Here is a 20607-nt window from a genome sequence, read left to right as displayed (position 1 = left end):
CACGCATGGAGTTAAAACCCTGAGCTGGGGCGGGCAGCAAAGCGAAACAAGGGCACGTCAGGCTATTTCAGCTCCCCTCCCCCGGCCTCCCTGCGCCGGGCCAGGCGAGGTGCTGTGTGAAACGCTCTTTGCAACGCCGCAGGAACAGGATGTGGGAGGAGCGAACGCCGGAGCCCTTCCCTGCCGCGGGCGGGCGTGCAGCGGAGCGCCCAGCCTTACGTTGCCCTGCCCGTCCGCAGCCGGCTCTGGGCTTTGCACCGGCCCGGGGACGGATTGGACCGGACCGGAGCTCCCGCGTCCGGTCCCAGCAGCGCCGGACACCCTGCGGCAGCTGCAGCTGTGCCCGGCGCGGCCGCACGAGGCGCCCGAGGCGAGGCAGCGCTGGGCGGGGAGCGGCAGGGGAGGCGCCCCGCGGGGCCGGGCCGGGCCGGGGCTGCGGGCAGGAAGATGGCGAACGTGCAGCTGCAGTTCCAGGCCAACGCCGGCGAGGCGGATCCGCAGAGTCGCCCGCTGCTCGTGCTGGGCCAGCTGCCCAACCTGCATCGCCTGCCCTGGGCCCAGCTGCGGGGCAAGCTGCAGCCGCGGGTCACCGAGGAGGTGAGGCCGGGCCGGGGGCACCAGTCCTCCACCTCCCGCTGGCTGCCGCTGCTCGGTCCCCCCGGGGCTGCGGGGAGCGCGAGACCCAGGCTGCAGGGTGCATGCTCCCCCCAGCGGCTCCCTGTCTCTCGGGCCGCTGCAGGGGGTGGGATCCGCCGGCCCCCTCCGCGCCGGTTTGGTTTCTTTAGGGCAGTGGAGGCTGATTCGTCCCTGGGGTGACTCCCACCCTGCGGGGGAGGTGCGGGGTTGGCCCCTCTGGACGGTGTGTCGCGGGCTCAAGGTGCCTCGCTGGGGGTGAAGTGCTCGGTGTTCCCCCGAGGTAACAGGTGTGCTGGCAAGGCGAGGGGGTGAGTTTTGCAATGCCGGGAATTATCGAGCTGCAGCTCCTTGCACGCCCGATGGGAAGCTGGAGACCTAAATTGCAATTTATTTTTTTCAGGAAAGGGGGAAGCGCATCATGTGGTTTCTTTCCCCCTCTCCCAGCCCTGTGTGGGGAACGTCTAGAGCTGTCTTTATTTTCATGCGTCTAATGACTTTTTTAAAAATTGCGGGACAGGCACCAATGTTTTTTGCATTATGGTTTTTCGCTTGCGAGATGTTTGGCAGTTCTCGATTGGACTGCGTCTCCGCCGTAAAGAACAATTGGTGCTCGTCTTGTTTTTTAATTAAATGGCTGGGTGAAACAGCTGTATGTCCTATGCTAATAAATCCCATCCACTTTTTATCACTAGTAAAGCAGTTTTAATTAAAAAGGCTTTGAAGAAGCTATTACACAAAATGACCTGTCTCCATGTCTAATGTAGTATCAAACATAGTTTGCATTGCCTAGGGAGAAGGGAACGGAAGGGTGTTTATTCATCAGGAAGAGACATAACTGCTTTCCATCACAAACAGGTTCCCCATGTTTAAATTGTGTGTATAAAAACATAACTGTTCTTTGCTTTTAATCTCGTCCCCTCTCTCCTCCTCTCAGATATGGCAGGCTGCATTAAGCACTCTGAATCCAAATCCTACCGACAGCTGTCCCCTCTACCTGAACTATGCCACCGTAGCTGCTTTACCTTCCAAGGTTAGCAGACACAACAGCCCATCTGCAGCTCAGTTCATCACCCGCCTTGTTCGAAATTGTCTTCCAGGAGGCATCAACAGATGTATTGTGGTAAGTGACAGTTAGAAAGTGCCATGTTGTAAAGCCAATTTAAGCATTTTCTTGTATTCGAGGGAGTCTGATCTATAAATAAGGCCTGGCCTATATTTGACAGTTTTATCAGTGTGTAATTACTTCAGTTAGGGAGTTGGGTGGTTTTTTTTTTTTTTAACCAAAACAGTTAAACCCTAGTGTGGGTGCAATTATACCACTATAACGAAGCTTATAGCTTATAGCTTATTCCCGTTCCCATATGGGCTAGCTATCCTGGTATATAGCACCTTTATAGCAATATGACTGCATCTGTGCTGGCGGGGAGGGTTGGTTGCACTGGTATAACTATACTGGTGTAGTTACAGGATATGTCTACACTGAAGCTGGGAAGGTGTTTACCAATGCAGGTAGACAGATGCGGTAGCTCTACAAAGCAGCGTATCCAGGGTGGCACAAGCAGTGGCTCTTGCTAGCCACCTGAGTACAACTCCACTTGGACTCCTGGGAATCCCTACTCAGGCACCTAGCCTGAGCCACCCTGGCATGCTCCTAGCTGCAGGATAGACATACCCATAATGTGGTACAACTTACACAAGGGCTAAGTGGAAGAGCTAGTCTGTGCACAACATGATCATCCGTTTAATTGAATCACTTTAAGAATTGTTTTTAATTTTTTTTTAAACGGATTTAAGCTAGATCTGGAAGAAGAGTCCAAACAAAGTGTTTGCACCAATAGATGCCTTGTCTAGACAAGGATCTAAAATGAGACATTAACACATACAAGCAAGCATGTTTTAAAAGTTTAGTATAAAAGTATCGCCCTGCCTTTAATACATGCTACACAACCGGTTTAGGATGTGTTAGAGGGAATCTCCACTAGACCCTTAAAACGTGTTAGCTAACACATGCTAATGGCACACCTTAAATCCTAGTCTAGATAAGGATTTAGTTAAGCTGGTGCAATTGATGAGACTTTTTAATTTGACAAGAATCTCCTGCAGACCAGTTTCAGGTTACTGTCAGTAATGGAACCTTTCTCTAGATAAACTATTAGGCTATCTACAACACTCGTCACATGAAAAGTTATTTGGGAGGCAGTTGGTCTATCTAATCTATTTCTTCTGAGTTAACATTTGTAATGTTTCTCTAAAACAATTTTCCACTTCTCATACCTATTGTAAACTTCAGGGATCTATTGCATGTATTGAGAGGCTGAAGTTAATATTTAGCCTTTCCCAAAGTAGTAAAATCCTGTCAATGTGCTTGGAATATAACAGAAGAATGGCCGTACTGGGTGAGACCAATGGTCCATCTAGCCCAGTATCCTGTCTTCTGACAGTGGCCAATGCCAGGTGCTTCAGAGGGAATGAATAGAACAGGTCATCATCAAGTGATCCATCCCACTGGCCATTCCCAGCCTTTGGCAAACAGCAAACCCTGCCTATCCTGGCATGGGTGGATCTATCCTCCATGAACTTATCTAGTTCCTTTTTGAACCCCATTATAATCTTGGCCTTTACAACATCCTCTCGCAAGGAGTTCCACAGGTTGACTGTACATTGTGTGACGAGATGGGCAAGTCTTATACTTCTTAGGCTTTGACTATGCACTAAAGTTTAAACACATTGACTATATCAGTGTAGTTAAAGCACTAACTAAACTGCTAGTGTGGACATATTTATACCTGGATAAAAGCGCTACAGAGTCCTGCAATATAATTTATCCCCGTATGGGAAACAGAACAAGCTGTACTGGTCTAAGGCCTCTTTATCCCGGTAGGACTGTGTCCACATGAGGGGTTGTACCAGTATAACTATTTCAGGGGGAAAAAATCACCTCCTAACTGAAATAGTTTAACCAGTATAAAGTCTGTGTATAGGCCAGGCCCGAGCTCTTTCTCTTTTCTCTCCCTTGTACCCTTATCAAGGATAACAGACCTCCATAAATCCAGTTTCACCCACTTCTAACGCTTTGTGCCCCTTTGTCTTCCTGCTTGTATTTCAGATGGTCTGTGAGCGCTCTGAAGTCTTTGCCTCGGCTTGTGCTCTAGCCAGGGCATTCCCACTGTTCACGCACCGGTCCAGTGCATCTAGGCGCACAGAGAAGAAAACTGTAACTGTGGAGTTTTTCCTGGTTGGACAGAACAATGGGCCCATAGAAGTGGCCACCCTTAAAGTAAGTTACAGATTTTCTGTCAGTTAGCTGTCACATTGCTCCTTTTATATACAGCCCAGTTTTATTTGAGAATTGTTACACTGATATGAATTACCCTTCAGTATCTAATGAGCGTGGAATATCTACTGCACCCAAGATAAGAAATGGTCACAGATCAACTCAGTTTTCTTACGGCTTGGGTGAATATAACTTTACAGCATGCAGAATTGGAAATGCTGAAGATATTTTTGCAGTGTTACCTAAAGATCCCATCAGACTCCTGTGTCCTTGGAACTGTACAAACACATCACACAAAGAGACTTCACTTCTATAATATTTGTCATAGGTGCAATTAATAGATTTTAGCTTTTGGCCTCATATTGCATTGAATCAGGCATGCATATATGTTTCCAAGAAAAGGAAGTTACAGTAAGTTTATCCTGCTTTTATGAGGCTGAATTCTACCGTTGGTTACATATGTGCATCTCTCGTTGAAGTCACCGATAGCTGAATGTTCTGGGGCCTGTGGTATTTATATCTGACACGACATCACCTCTTGATTTTATTCTCCTAGTGAAACTTTGTAGCCAGAAATGAGACACTGGGGAAATAATCAGTCAGAAATGAGCTGCAAGTCTGTATTATACAGCATGAATTTAGCATATCATTTGATTAGATCTTTTAAAGTTGATAGGTCATTACCAGTCAAAGCCATTATTGAATTGGCTGTACTTAGTGGTAAGACACGGTGCTCCGGGTTTCAGTATTTCAATAGAGATTGAAACTAACGCAGATGATCGGAAAGGCTAAGCATTATGTTGGAGGAACCTACAACTGTGTTTCTGGCTGTGATGGAGCTGAAGAGGCCTAGATTGACTAATGAAGCTAGTGTTTCTGAGATAACGCTTGTCCCCATCAGAAGAGCAGTTATGAATTTGTCTAGTTTATGCCTTTGATTCTGCCCTGGCCTGCAGCTGGATTAGCTACACAACACAAAATGATACCAACCCAGCTAATCAGTTTTTGTGAGGGGGGGGCAGGGAAGGATTTGTAGATTGGCTAAGGGCAGGATATAGATGTGTTTTTCTTTTTTTAAAGTGGCTTTCCCAGGCTCTAAGTATCTTTGCTATGACAGTATAATACATATAGTGCAGACGTGTAACAGCAGCTGCTCTTATCCTGAACGAGAAAATAACCAATGGGTAATGAAAACGGACCCCAGCAGGGCCCAAGCCACTTAAGACTTTATGGCTCAAACCCAACTCCTAGAGTGAAATCCTGACCCCCCCCTACTCCAGAACTGAATTCAGTGGAAAAACTCTCATTGACTTCAATGAGGCTAGGATTTCGTTCTGTAAATTCAATCCAGAAAATATGAGATGGCCAGTGTAGATCCCAGAGCATTGACGTCACCTGCTTCATTTCGGATATGCCACTTACCAGGCAGGCTGCTAAATTCTGCACATTTCTGTTGTCCGGGTCAGTTTAAGATGGTGGCCCATGAAGAATGTATTGCAGTAGTAAACACTGAAGCCCACAGAGTTTATCAACTCTATAGCCTCTCCTCTGAAGGACTGTGTCATTTCCACAGGCTTCCAGCATAAGCAGCCCACAGTTTACGTGAGCCCTTGATTGTTTGAATCATTTTCATGCCCTCTCCATTGCATTCATCACTTAACATTATACTGAGTGATTATTCAATAGGACAGTGAAAAAGACTATCAATTGTGCAATCACTTCACGCTGAAAAGGAATTCAGTTTCCTTAGAAATTAGGGTACAGCAGAATTAATGGGAACTTAAGAATAAGCAGTGCCACAGTGTTGGACTTTTAACAAGGATCTGCTGCAGTTGAGAATCAAGAAACTGCACATCTTGTGTCTTTCCATTGAATCCAGTCCCTGTGCAGAGTTGTACAATTAGTCACCAACTCGCAATTGGCTGTGCCCTTCACTTCTTTTATTTCTAGTGCTTGGGAAGTGCTACAGAAGGAGTGCGGCTGGCTGCTCGTATTGTGGATGCCCCATGCAATGAGATGAACACCGACAGCTTCTTGGAGGTTGGTAATGCATCTTATAACAGAGTTGCTTATGGGACGTCTGTCTTGAATGTCATGGTCTAGAATTAACGTTGGCATCGCTTAACAACGTCTTGTGCAATGTGAATGATGACAGGCATCCCCAAGAAACTGTTACAGGCTTGTCAGTAACGTCTGACCCTTTCGCCGCCCAAGAGCACGGGCAAGTTTGAAGGAAGTGCTGTCAAGCAGGTAGATCATGAGTCAGGAGAGCTGGAATATCTTTCTGACTGTGCCACTGGCTTACGCCGTAATTTTTGGACAGATCACTTACGGCTGCTATTTCAGAGGTACTGGACGCTCACAGTTCCCACTGATACTAGGGTGCTCTCCCCTTCTGCAAATGAGGTCTTAGCCACTTCGTATTTGTTTCCCATCTATGAAAAGGGAATACTGCTTGGTTATCACTGTAAAGTGTTTCTGAGACCATTGAATGAAAGGAGCCATGTATGCAAATTAGTTTACTATTATACAAAGTTTTTGAGAGCATGAGCTTTCCTTCTCTATTTGATCATGGTCTGATATAGGAAAGTGCCATCTGTGGAGGCTGGCTGGCCTTCCTATTTAAAAGCTTCTCTCTCTATCAGAACTTAAAGGCCAGATTCAGCTCTGACCCTACCATAAATCAGGGGTATTTCCACTGAAATCAAAAGAATTGCAGTGTCATGAGGTCAGCATCAGACCCAAGATCTTGGCTGTTTTGTGGCTTTGCTCACAGTGGACGTTTGTGGGTGTGGGCGTCTTTGACTGTGGGAAGACAAATACACATGCTAATGAACGTTGGTTGATTTTTATCATTTTATATATATATTTTTATGATGACCTTAAAGGAAATCAAAGAAGTTGGCAAGGATCTTGGGATTGTCCCAACCATCATTCGGGATGGGGAGCTGAAGGAGAAAGGATTTGGAGGTATGTCTTGCTGAGAGCTCAGTCTTTCGTCTTCAGTTTACTTCAGTATAGTGTCCACTTCATTATGACTTGTGTTGTTTATACAAATTGGGCGCAATTTTATAGCCCTGAAATTCCCCATATAACCCCAGTCAGGTTCAAACAGAAACAGCCTCGTACATTTCCCCCACATGCGCACACAGTGCCCTAACAACTCGGGTTTTTAAATCTTTCCTTTCCAGGTATCTATGGAGTTGGCAAAGCAGCCGTGCATCCACCTGCCCTAGCAGTACTCAGTCACACCCCGGAGGGTGCTACACAAACCATTGCGTGGGTTGGGAAAGGTATTGTCTATGATACCGGAGGCCTCAGCATTAAGGGAAAGGTATGTGAATGCTGAATCTGTAGGTAGCATATGTGGCTGTGGGGATGTTGACGCTTCAGTCGGCACATGTAGATGTACTTGAGCCGGCTTCTCTCTAGCTAGGTCAGATGACCAGAGCAATTAAGGTGCAGTAGCACAGTCCGCGCAGGGTCCAGGGCGGGAATGTATAGGGCGTAGTGCCATGGCTTAACTGCTATTGATGTTTGAGCTAGCTGGGTCAAAGCTCACTCAGGTATGTCTCCATGTGCTGCATCCTACGTACACCTTTGCTTGTGATAAATTTTTCGCTGCAACTTCATGTCGAAAATGTCCATGGAAAATAACTTGTTTTTCTTTGAGTTAAACACTTATACTTGAGATCTTTCCCACCTGCATGGTTGCATAGCTGTAAATATGCTTTGAGGGTGAAAGTGGCAATTAAGATTCTGGGAACGTGTGGCAAAGCAGTTAAATTGCTGGTCTTTTCTTCTTGCAGTAGCTTGCAGGATTAGAAGACAGCCAGAATTGAAGGACCTTAGTTCCTGAACACAAGGCCTGATCCTAAGCCCATCGAAGTCAATGGAAAATCACCCATTGACGTTAACCCATGTTGTCAGGCCCATAGAGAATATTGCAGCCTGTTGAATTCTTTTATAATGAAATAGAAACAGAAGTTCAATATTTTCAGCTCTAAAACAGGATCCAGGAAGAGCCAGACACAAATGATGTCTGGAGAATAAAATACGACTTGTCCAGTATGCAGATCATGTTGTGAAAGCTTCACTTCTAGTATAGACAAAAAGCACAAGCTGTTTATTTTAAATGGGTTAGCAGTAGCATTTCTGTGTTTTGTATCTTAGAAGTTGAAGGTGCAAAGCAAAAGCGAACACCTTGAAAAGTGATTGTAATGACAGATCAGGTGGATATTTCACCCTGTATGAAATGACTATGTATTGTGGACAAGCAGTCACAAGACCAGAGTTGAGGTTGCATCAGATATTCTAGTTTTAACAGGGAATAAAACTGGGACTCTTTCCCATATTTTGAATTATATATATATATACACATACACATTTTTGTTTTAAATAGACAACTATGCCTGGCATGAAACGTGACTGTGGTGGAGCGGCTGCTATTTTGGGTGCCTTCAAAGCCACTATAAATCAAGTAAGTGAAATGTTAGTCAACGTAACTTCGATCAGAATTCTTGCCTCATTTCGTGTATTGCCAAGAAGATGCAGTCTTGTCTCGTGGTATGTACTCTGGACGGGGGGCTAGGAGCTCCAAAGTTCTAACTGTTGCTACACATCAGGGCCTTCTCTTTCTATATAATGGGGAGTGGTGGTTTGACATACACCATTGGGGTCTTGGGAATTAATGTTTGTAAAGCACCATGGCCCTGATTCAGGAACCCGCTTTCCTAAATCAACACCTATATGTATAAGTGCTAAGTATACTCATATCCTGCAGAATTTTATTGATTCTGGTCCTTGGGTCATGTCCATTCTGCAGAACTGTCTGTAGCTTCTGTTAGTGAGAAGAAGAATATATTTGTGTTAGCACGACACAATGATGCAACAGCGTTGTTCTTCTCCTCTTCTTGTGCTATTATTGTTTGTTAGCATATGCTCTTAATCAGTTGCCTCAGGTGAAGACGTTGGGTGCTTTATCCTCAGCAAACGGGAGATATGGTGTGAACACAGGAAAATAGGCTTATCTTTCCCCACCAGCATCCAGAATCTCAAGCCAGTTCTTATATCATCTGATGGGGAAATGACAAAACAGCAGTTTATGGCCCCACGAGGAATTGGCTTTTGATTTGCTGCTGTGGCCAGAAGGTAGAAGGGGACCAACGTAAAGCCAAACCTTGAAATATTGGGAACTGTTCTGAATAATAATAATAATAAACCTAGTGTGAACGCTGCCAGAGGGATTCAGCACTCACCATAAATCCAGTCACTGTAAGTCTGTTGCTAACTGAGCAACCATTGCCTCCAAGGGTTCAAAGAACATTTGCTGCTGTGGATCAGCATGTTGATCTGAGAGAAGATCTGTCCAGGAGGTGGCCAGATGCGAAACTTCCATTTCCCAGCAGTTTATTACAACTTTAGCTCTGTGCCGTGGCCATAACAGGACCGTTTGATGTCGAAGGACTATAAACCTCATAGTTATCTGCAGAGACTTGCACTTGGAAGCAAATTTGCAAGGAGCAGCTTAAACGAATCTGCTAGTGCTCTGTAACTCGCATACCTCAAATAACTTAAATCTCACACACACGCAATTCCAAAGGACAAGGCAGAATTTTCACAACACTCCAATGAGACTGCAAAAGCCATGGATGCCATCAACCTGACAACTTGACTTTGTCTTATACAGTTATCCCTCAGCAATTGTGCACCAAAGTTCCACAAATGCATGTGCACTTAATTGTGTGCAGTTAGTGAAGTTGTACTCATACTCATAGTCATGGTAAATTGCATGTAAATGACTGGTCATTTTCACACACAATACTATGACTATACAAAATGGCAGTAAAATTAGCATGGGCAAATTAAGCCCACAGATGCTTTTGTATTTCTCAGAAAATCCTGGCCTGCATGTCTGTAAAAACCAAAATCTTATTTAATTTTTTAAATCTCTAAACTAAATTCTAGGTGAATATGTCCAAAACGAAGCTGTCTTCAAAGTTGTCCTTTGGGCAGTAGGGGAGTATTCATTTTCGTTACTGATTTGAAGTATTTTAAAAGCAACATAGAACCTGAGGGAGCTTATTTTATCCTCATCACAAGATGAAATTTTGCTTGTTTTGCCGGAGGAGACCTTTGCAACTCTGGGAAGGTCAAGAGGATAGAGAACAGAGGGCCTCTCTCTTCAAAAAAAAATCTTCTGACTGTGTGGTATTCTGATATATATGGAGTGAGCCTTTTCTGTGCAAACTTCCCTATCAAAAGCTCTCTTAAAGTGCACAAACCAGCGTGTGACTCTGGCCAGGAAAACTGAACTAAGCAAGTATTTTCCATAGAAACTCTTGCTGCTTTGTATTCTCTAGGAGCTGTAATGGAAAAGCACTCAGCCGGGCGTTGGGGCCATTCTGTCTCCCAACCTGAAGGTTGCTGATTAATGCACTTGGTGCTGCTTTTAAACACCTACAAGAGAAACCAACAGGATTCAGTCATCTACCAGGGGACAGTTGAGGATGTGAGGGAGTGTCCACCTTTCTAGGCATTAGTTTAGCTGCATTTCCTATTTAAAGGAATAAATATGGAACCGCTTGGTGGAATTCCTTTTACAGATCATGAATAGAACAACTTTTTGTCATGCAGACCAACTTTGCACAGCAGGGGGTTCCGGTTCCGGTTAGACACCAGATAGTCTCTAATGTATCCCTTTATTTGCAAAGTTCCCCAGCTCTCGAGAGTGTGAAGGTATTTGATGGTTCCCTGCTGCTGTCCATTTGTAAGAATGGCTGTTGGCTTTAATTTACAAAGTACAAAGAGCCAGTTTAACTCTTGGGTTAGCCCTTTGGACTTAAGACTGAGCTGGCTCAGCCGGTCCTGCCATCTCTAGCAGGTGATCAAAAGCTTATCAAAAGATTCCTAGTGAAACTGACCTCTGGTACAACCGAGAGTTTGCTCCTTTTCAACACAGTTGCTGCTGTTGAAAATTGTGAAAGGGGATAAAAGCAGACTTATTTGTTTTTAAAGACACTGCCACCACTAATTCGTCCTTCTCTACTTCTATACAGAGTCCCCTGACCCCGTTCCCAGAGCGTTCAGCATATTGTACACGTGAAAACAGTGATATATTTTAAAATTTCATCAAACAAAATAAAAACATAAACTGATTATAAACCGAAAAAACAGAGTGACTTGCTCAGAAGGAGAGAAAAAGGGGGAATGGAGAATACAAATTATTTGCCAGCTCCTAAGAGCATACTGTGTAGCTCACAGCAAAACAGGAGACCAGCAGTGGTGGTAATTCTTTTTGGGTCTGAGACATCTTATTGTACCATTTAAAAGTGGGGGGACCATAGGAGTTGCTATGCTGGATCGGACCCGTGGACTGGATGGACTAGTATCTTGTCTCTTATGGATGTTGTGGTGCGAGAAGCCCTACAGTAGACCGGTATGAGATGGGAAGAGATGCATTGACGCGTCAATACCCGTACTCCAGGAGTGTTCTTCGTTTGGAAGATGACTGGCCCTTGAGAAGTCTCCATATTGGAATTTCTTAGAGGCAGGAGGCATTGGCATATCCTCTAGGTGGAGATTGCTCATTATAAGTAGGCCCTGAAGAGCAACGGACAGATAATGGGCAGTGAGGTCGCTCAGATTATTGTCTGTAGAACTGACCTTACAGCGGGTCTCTTCTGGCATCTGGTTCAGTCCAGTTGAGGTCCATGTGGCCAGGCAGTTGCTCTTTGAAGATTCCTCGTTAGAAGGCTTACAGTTCACAAATGGCTGTAGACCAACTTTTATTCTGTCTATCCTTCTTCATTACTACTTTTCCCTGAGATTTTATGTATAAGGAGCTTGTACTTAGTAGGGAGCTGACCCAAAGCCCGTTGGAAGACAGCTGTCAACTTCAATAGGCTTTGGATTGGATTGATCCTATTAGAGCTGATCAAAAAGAGCAAAACTAATTTGCAAAAACGTCTCGATTATTTTTATCGAAGAATCAAATTTCACAAAATTTCAGCCAGCTCTGCTGATGCAGACAATTTGAGCAGAAGACCCTTTGATTCTGAGGTCACAGAGTTTAAGGCCAGAAGAGGCCACTGCATCATCTAGTCTGACCTCCTGTACGTCAGAGCTCACCCCAGCACCACCCAGCTGCCATCCACTAAGCCCAACAATGGAAATGAGATCAAAATAAAGAAGCTGAATTTAATGATTTATGCATCTGGCAAAGGCATTTTAGTTCCCCACACTAACTAACACACACATGCTCTCTCTTCTCAGTATGTGCTGCTTTTCTTCTGATAGGTTCCTTCTTATTTCTCCACTGAAAACTCAGAAGCTACAATCAGTCGATCTCTACACAGTCTTTTTTATTATTTGTATTACTAAAGCCCTTGGCAGCCCCAGTCATGGATCAGGACACCATTGTGCTAGGCACTGTACAGATACGGAACAAAGAGAGAGTCCCTGCCCCAACGAGCTTACATAACTCTTGGTATCAGCTCAAGGTTAGAAGCCACTTGTCACCAGTTTTGCATGTGATAAATGCATTTCATGGTAATATTTCTGTCTAAAAGCCATAATCCTTCATTGATTTCAGTCCCGGTAAACTACTATGTACATTATGTTGAATTGCATCTCTCCTGTTATTGTTACAGGGCTTTAAAGACAATCTTCATGCTGTTTTTTGCTTGGCTGAAAATTCTGTTGGGCCTAATGCAACAAGACCTGATGACATCCATGTCCTTTACTCGGGGAAGTAAGATTGTCTGGCCCTTTCCTAGACATATTTAGTAGTGCTTTGTGTCTCTACTTTATTTAAATGGCTCCAGTTCAAGTGAACAAAAGGGTATATCTGTAGAAAGTATTTTCTTATACAGTAAGTGCTTAGAGGGGCAAGGACATTTTTTGTTGTTGTCTTTCTGTACAATCCCAGCCCCATTGTGTGAGAGACTGTACAAACACAATTAAAAGATGGCCCCTGCCCTGCAGACTGTAGGATCTACGATGGAGCCCAGCACTAGATGTTCTGGTACGCTCTCTTTTGGAACTTTAAAGGGTGTCCTGCATCAAATAAGAAGTAAATGCATTTTCTTCATAATTCTTGCTAAGCAACAGTGTTGGATCTTAAAGAGTTGCTGAGCAGGGTCTCTTTGCCCCAGATTGGTGCCCATCTGATTATCCCTGTCTGAAACGGTGTTGTATCAAATAACATGCTTTCTTCCTAGAACTGTGGAAATCAACAACACTGATGCAGAGGGCAGGCTGGTGTTGGCTGATGGAGTCGCATATGCGTGCAAGGATCTTGGCGCTGATATCATTCTTGACATGGCCACTCTCACTGGAGCTCAGGTACTTATTTGCTGGAGAACAACTCTTGATTGTAACGAACCCTGTTGCACCACTGTAGGTTGTCTGTAGAAACAGAATGCTGCACTTTCAGTAACAAACCGTAGGCTTCTACAACTTGAGCTGGGGAATTAACTTCTATTAGCTAGCACCAGTAATAGGCTGTTATCCTCTACATGGACCAGCCACCAGAGGGGAATACGACACACTTTGCCGGCATGTAGTAGTATATGTATAACTACATTTGTCAAACATGGTTTGTGTGATTTATTGGCTTTATATATCTTACATAACTGAGTAGAAAATGGAGTTTATTCAGATACAGTTGAAACTCATGTGAATGGTCCAGTATTATTCAAAAGTGTCAGTTTTATAGCTTTCTCCTAGAGAGATTTTGAACCAATGTTTAAGGTGCTGTTTTCAGTTTTAATGGTCTGATCCTGTTCTCATTAAAGTCCTTGAGAGGTTTACTAAAGTGCAGGTATTAATCATCAATAATGGTGAACACATGGGTATTTCTAAATTCAGCCTAGCAAATTTGACTTGCCCCTTTGCTTAGGCATGAGGCAGTTCTTGTATGACAGAGTGACATGTTGGTAAACTTTCTCATCCTAGTAAGGCCGGGTAAGAGAACGTAGTGCTTGGCCTATTACATTTTCTCTGATATTGCAAGGATGTTTTTACTGTAGCTGGATATTTTTTAGCAGTTGCAAGAGCTGAAAGTTCTATATGAGATTAGTAGGCCCAACTTTGGCTAATATGAAGCACCCTAGTTCCTTTGAAATTAATGGAGCTATGCTGGTTTCCACCAGCTGAGTATTTGGCCCAACATCTGCAGGTAATTACTTGACCAACTCTTGATTTATAAGGTATGTTATATGGTTTAAGGTATATGTTACTCACCGTATATAATATTAGTACGAGGGTAAAAACTGACATTGAAATACCACTTTTGCAAACCATTATAACATTTTTATAGGAGATAGTGTGGACAGGCAGTAGTTCCTGTGATGCAATCTGGCCTGGATGACTAGAATTAGTCTTCATTTAAAACTTGGGTAGATTCCTGAAAGCATGCATTTTGCATACATCGGGGGATTGTGCACGCCAGTGTAAAAGTGCCCGGCTGAAAACTTGCCGTATGTCTACCTGTTTGCCTTATGGCAGAACACTAACAGCTTGTGGCTTCTAGGTCTCGGGTTGAATCCAAGACCTACCTGCAGATCTAGGGTGAAATGACCTTTCCATTGAAGGTTCCTGTATTCACAATGTCCATATTATCTGAGATTGACACAAAATGCTAGGTGGGTTATATGTGCATTGTTGGCTGTGAAACTGCAGGGAGATGTCTGTGTGTCTGCCATTGCTTTAGCCCAGATGAAGGTGGAATATTTCACAGTGAAATGGATTTATCAGAAATGTAAAATGTTTTGATGATGCCCAGAGCCCCTCTTGTGATTTATAACACCTAGTCTTTTTCTGTAGTTTTCAGATAGGTTTTCTCATGTTGCAATGCAGGCAACTGCTAGGGAGCAGAAAATTGTTCTATTCAGCACGTCCACCAAAGAGTTCGGAACTAAACCCATATTAATCCTACCTGGTTGTGTCTTATCCCTCCCTAGGGAATTGCCACAGGGAAATACCATGCTGCTGTCCTCACCAACAATGAAGAGTGGGAGAAGGCATGTGTTATAGCTGGCAGAAACTGCGGAGACCTGGTCCATCCTCTTGTATATTGTCCTGAGCTCCATTTTAGTGAATTCACCTCTGCTGTAGCCGATATGAAGAACTCTGTGGCAGTAGGTTTATTCTTTATCTTTTTAATTCCCTTATTTAATAAGAATTCTTCAGGCCAGACTCCCAGCGCATGTTCTGTTAATGCCCCAGTTCTAGGAGTGGCTAGGAAATACAAAGATGATGCACTAGTAGTTGATAAAAGCTCTTCAGACGTGCCTTGACCTTTTAGAAACCTGCCTGCTCTTGACACCTGCAGACAACTCTGCTCTTGACAAAAGGGAGCGAGGCCTGACCTCAGGTCTGGTATGGCTGAGGTCAGCTGATGACCTTGGTACATCTTAGCTAAACAAGTGCCAAAGCGTGTCTGGGGGGTTGGAATTGGTGTAACGGAGGATTCTAAGTTGCCTTCTTAACTGCCACGTGCATCATGGCTATGTAACCCACCCCGTCTGTCACAGTAGGAGTACGATGGTTCCGTTTAGTAAGGGGAAAGAAGGTAAGAAGAAAACATGGCTGAGTGGGGAGAGACGGTAACTCCAAAAAAAAGAACAACAGGCATTAGCTCACTCTTGCATACCTGAGAACTTGCTGGCATATTTTATGAGCATATACTAAGGCCAGTCTTAAGCTGCTGTTGCTTTTAAGAGTGCCTTATGAGAGATGGATTTGTAATTGTCTTCTACAAAGGTGGGTAATGTAAAGAAATGTAGTTAAAGACAAATTATCTTACAAAAATAAACCTATTTTTACTGTTTCTCCAGGACAGAGACAATACTCCAAGCTCCTGTGCTGGGCTCTTTATTGCTTCTCACATTGGTTTTGATTGGTCTGGTGTCTGGGTCCATATAGACATTGCAGCACCTGTCCATGCGGTGAGTGTGTTCATTTATCCTGTGACGTTTTACCTTTCCTACTTGCTCCTTTTGCAGAGCTCTCTGATGAGGGTGGGAATTAGACAGAAAAGCTTTCTTCTAGGAAGCAATGATTGTACAAAGAGATCTCGATTTTAGAAAGTTAACTGCTTTATTCTGGCAGCTTAATTTGGGGCTTTTATTTTTAAAAAAACAACCTCTAAATATTACTTAGCCTAATTTCTGATTTGCAGCAACATGTGCCTTCTTAAACCAACTATGCACCTTCTACATATTTAAGAAATAAGTAAATAAACTTGCCGTGTGGATAAGTGGTTTAGTCCAATGTCCTTTCATGGTGGTTGGACAGAGTTTGCTTAGTTGTCTCTTCTTGATTGGCTTGTCTGGGCAGCCTGTTACATTTCTGTGGGGCTCTATTTGCTCCCCGAACGTCTCAGCAGATATTTGCACCCTCCTTTTTCTCTTGATAACCAACCAGCTGCTTTGCTATTTTTTTAAAAACAAAATTGTGCAGCTAGATTTTCCTCTCCGATATTGAATTGTACATTGTCTGCCCTGAGAGATGTTAGGATAAATACAACACAGTCATTGTGAGTATCTCTCTGATGCAAATTAACTGTACTCTGTTTCCTGTTACATTACAGTAGAGTGCAAACTTTGCCCAGTTATCATTATCAGCCATAACTTAAACAGAGTACTGTTCCAGAGAGATCTGTAGATCAGTTTCATAGAATAACTTCTTGCTTTGTTGTTAAAGATCGTTTTAAAGGATGTGCTGCTGTGTTCATTTGTATCATTACAGAGCAGAGTGGGATTTGTGCATTGGTAGTGTGTGTTGCTAGACAACTGCACATCTTAAAGTATTAGTGGGATTCTCCATTTTTCTCCTTTCTGTGTGGTGCCCACTGTTATTATTTAGCACTTTCATTTCACCAAGATCCATCAGAAATGCCTGCCTGTGAGCACTCTGCCAGCTTATTCAGAGTTCTTCTGCCAAGTGCTGTGAATTACGATTCAAGCGGCATGAAGGGTGGGATTTTCCAGAACGGCTAAGGGAGTTGGACATCCAGACTTATGGTTCAGTTCTCTGCCACTTGCACTTGAAAAAGAGAGACAGGACAAGTGTGACACCAAGTGAAATTAAAATCAAGTATAACAATCTGTTTCTAGGGTGAACGAGCTACTGGCTATGGAGTGGCTTTGTTGCTGTCCCTGTTTGGCCGTGCATCTGAAGATCCTCTGCTGAACATGGTGTCCCCTCTGGGATGCAATGGAGACTCTCCAGATGATGACATGGAGAGAGATTCTAAAAGACGGCGCCTTGTTTAATGTCCCCCCAGCCCTGGCCGACGGTGCGCCTGTATTACCTCACTATGCACTGATCCGTTCCGAAACAAAGAAAATACTGTACCACATTTCGGAAATTGCCCTTTTTTTTAATTACTGTCATCATGAGACTGATTGATTACTTATTTCAGATGACATGGCCTGTTCTTTTGTTTTTTAGATTATTGGTGCGCATAGTTACTGAACAATAATGACCTTGCTGTCTCCAATCTCCACTAGCTTTACTGGAGGGAGGGAAATGTCCTCCTTTAAAGCACCTCACAAAACTTCCTGAGTGTATTAATGCATGAAGAAGCAACTGCTGCTCTTGCTTATCAGGCCTTCCGATTTCCTTTGTTACTGTAAGTGAGGTTTAATGATTCTTACAGCCCCCACTGCTTCTCACGACACAGTTATGTGAAAAAGAAACCACTGTGTGCTCGGCTTATTCAATGGTAATTCAGCTTAGTGGCAACAAAGGTCTAATGGGAAAAGGCTTTTTATTTTAGTAAGATGCTGTACCTGCATGTTAATCTTTTGCTGATCATAAAGTCAACAAAAGAATGGGCCAAAACACAGATCCATGTAGATCTTACTCTTTCAGATAACGGAACATATTAACTTTAAAGAAAAGAGGAAATATTGGAAGTATGAATAAACTTGGATTACAAAGTAAAGTGGCTGCTTGCTTGTGTCTGTTTCACACATGGGGGGCATATGTTTATTAAAGCCGTTCGTATATCCTGTCACAGAATTTCATGGCATTATTTGCATTTCTGGAAATACTGGGTGCTCGGAAGATGAGTGTGACTGGTCTGCGCTGCACAAGTTCTCAGGCCCAGCTCTACTGCTGCATCTCAAATCAGACCTGCAGCACCGTTTTCCTCCAAAGGAGATGCTGCCACTTGTGCAGAATGACTGGGTGGCTTTGTAGTGCAGAGGAGCTTCCACGAACGATGAGAGTGAGAATATCCAATTCTTTCATTCAGTTCACTGAACGGAGATCGGGGGGGGGCCTGTTGTGCTAGGTGCTGTGCACACACATGTTAAGAGACAGTCCCCGCTCTGAGGAGCCTCTAGTCTAAACAGCCAAGGCAGACCGGAGAAGAAACAGACCCAGAGGGGGGAACTGATTTTGCCAAAGTTTCACAGCCTGGCAGAACTGGAAATAGAAACCCTGGGGCCCCTGATGCTCAGTCTGTTGCCCAGTCCCCGGGATGCATGCTGCCTTCTCAGAGATTATTATTTGTAAAAAAACCTCTCTACTACATCCCCTCGTCCCTGTGCTAGCTTATCATCCTGAATGCCATTCAGGTAACCATACTGCCCAATACTCCTGTTCTGTTCTTCCAACCCATTTTTCAGTGATTCTGCAGAGAGGAAAGGATGGATGAATTCTCACTGGGAAGGAGCGAGTACCCACCTAAAAGCAGAGCTGGACAGGAAACCTCTCCGAGCTATCAAAGTAGAATATTAGTTTGATAAAGGCTATGGTAGGGTCCGTGGGGCTAGTTGGGGAGATCATGCTCTGATTATGCAAATGCCCCAGTCCGGTTTTATTTTGTCTTTGAAATGTTTGTTTTTATGTTCTAAATGGGAATCTTTGCACACCTTTAGTCTCTGCATTTTGTCCAATGAGCAACGGAAGCCTCATGTCATCACACCCCTTTAAGTGTTCCTTTCAAATCTTACATTTGAACCTGGACTCTTGTAAATGACCCTATTCAAATTTTCTCCCTGTAAATTATCTTCAGCCATTGATGGCATTCGGCTGGGTTAGCCCAGGCTGCTGTTGCTCAGAGGCTGACTAGAATCCCTCCTGCTGTAAGGAAGTTGCTGGCTACTTTCAGACAAAATCAGGTGAACTTGGACCAAGCTTTCTGCACCCGTGATTGCGGGATGACGTCTGGAGGGGAGCGATACTGGGCCGTCTCTGGTTGAGCAAAGGGCAGTCACTGGCCTGAGACGTACACATACTGCTTAAACATGATGCATTTTGGTGAGGGAATTGTGGAAGAGCTTAATGTGAAAATATGCCAACGAAGAGGAGATGATCTTAGCAACTCACATTCCTGAATATAATATATTTGAACGTATTTGCTTCTAAAGCAGTGCATGAAAATAGCTTGCTTCCTAAGCCTGATCTTCGCTAAACCAAGCCTATGTCCTGTCATTGTTCCTTTGACTCTCTGGTCCACATGATCATGGTTTCAGGAGATCTGTACAAAAAGATGAGTTTGGCGAATAGTTGTTCCTCCAGTTCCAACTCCCCAATCTCCCTCACCAGGAAGATGTCCGTGCAGAGTTTCAGGATGCGGTCCACGTTGGGCAGCTCTTCAAACATTATTGAACGGGAGATGCCATTGAAGAACTCTCGGATAAACTTCCCAATGACAAGAACAACAGACATATAGAGGCCAACGATGCTGAGGAGAGGAAGGGAGGACAGCATAAGAGTTTGTTTTCCACAGAGGGTCAGGACTGTGCAAAACAAGGGACCATACCCTATTGTCATTCTATACACCCAATCTATGGGAGTTGTGCATAAACGTCTATAATAAGCAAGCTATTCTGCTTTCCATTCATTTGTGTGTAACTTAGTTTTTTACAAAGGGTCTAACTTTATCATCCTTGCCTTGAATAATTCCCTATTATGTAGAGTTCCACTGATTTCAGTGGTACTACCAGTGCAGTAAGGTAGATAAATACAAAGGCCGAAAGATGAGACTCTTATGAGCACCTATTCTGACCTCTTGCCTAAGACAGGCCCGAGAATTTCCCCCCAGTGCTGCCTGCATTAAACTCATAACTTGTGGTTGAGCTACACCATATCTGTTTAGAAAGATCTCTCTTTTTGATTTAAAGAATTCAAGTGATGGAAAATACCACCTCCCTAGGTAAGGTGTGCCAATGGTTAATCACCCTTACTATTAAATTTCTGCTCTGAAATAAAATCTCCTAACCCAGGGACTAGAAACTGGGTCTAAAGGAGCTCCCAGCCTAGCTTTCTGGGAAAAGAACCTTTTTCCCCCCTCTTCATTTTCACATTTGGTTTTAGTGAAAGGTTTTTTTAGATGGAACTACAAAGAGGTATAAGGACTACTCTCTGGCAAAACTCAAGGAATTTGTTCATGATGTTAAAGGAGAATAAAGCACCTGCATCTTCAAGCCCTTTAGGAACACAGACCTAGGACTTCAGTGAATTGCTAGGTGATGCATAAAACCTACTACGGGACACACGGGAGTGCAGCTGCTGTATGGACTATTTTCCCTCAGGACCACTGCTAATTTTGAAAGCAGTGGCACTTTGCAACAATTAGCCTGACTTCGATCAGATGTTTGCCTGTGTGCAGTTTTGTGTCTATTGGGCTTAATTCTGCTCTCAATTACACTTGTGTAACTTGATTGACCACAGCAGGG

General features: G+C 43.8%; 1 protein-coding gene across 2 annotated transcripts; it reads left to right on the top strand.

Annotated features, from left to right (window-relative positions):
• Nucleotides 1-165: 165 nt before the first annotated feature.
• NPEPL1 (aminopeptidase like 1) lies at nucleotides 166-19745 on the top strand. Of its 2 annotated transcripts, XM_067554164.1 has the most exons (13): nucleotides 166-597; nucleotides 1571-1756; nucleotides 3743-3913; nucleotides 5861-5950; nucleotides 6799-6880; nucleotides 7102-7244; nucleotides 8313-8390; nucleotides 12562-12662; nucleotides 13132-13255; nucleotides 14875-15051; nucleotides 15751-15861; nucleotides 17940-18149; nucleotides 19475-19745. In XM_067554164.1, exons 1-13 carry the CDS (start codon nucleotides 448-450, stop codon nucleotides 19535-19537), a joined length of 1686 nt encoding a protein of 561 aa, XP_067410265.1. In that variant the 5' UTR covers nucleotides 166-447; the 3' UTR covers nucleotides 19538-19745. The 2 variants fall into 2 exon arrangements, with proteins under 2 accessions (XP_067410265.1, XP_067410267.1); XM_067554166.1 differs by lacking the exons at nucleotides 17940-18149; nucleotides 19475-19745 and adding an exon at nucleotides 17032-17864.
• Nucleotides 19746-20607: the final 862 nt, after the last annotated feature.

This window comes from Emydura macquarii, unplaced genomic scaffold (assembly GCF_026122565.2).
Source record: "Emydura macquarii macquarii isolate MOO-44397 ecotype Brisbane River unplaced genomic scaffold, CSIRO-AGI_Emac_v2 contig_1483, whole genome shotgun sequence".
Taxonomy (NCBI): Eukaryota; Metazoa; Chordata; order Testudines; family Chelidae; genus Emydura; species Emydura macquarii.
This window is presented reverse-complemented; position numbering and strand designations above follow the sequence as displayed.

What these genes read in the sequence shown, in the direction of transcription:
- NPEPL1 (XM_067554164.1), top strand. Translation starts at nt 448, where the DNA reads ATGGCGAACGTGCAGCTGCAGTTCCAGGCCAACGCCGGCGAGGCGGAT. An exon ending in GCATCAACAGATGTATTGTG is followed by an intron (nt 1,757 to 3,742) that starts GTAAGTGACAGT and finishes CTTGTATTTCAG; the next exon opens with ATGGTCTGTGAGCGCTCTGA. An exon ending in CCACTCTCACTGGAGCTCAG is followed by an intron (nt 13,256 to 14,874) that starts GTACTTATTTGC and finishes ATCCCTCCCTAG; the next exon opens with GGAATTGCCACAGGGAAATA.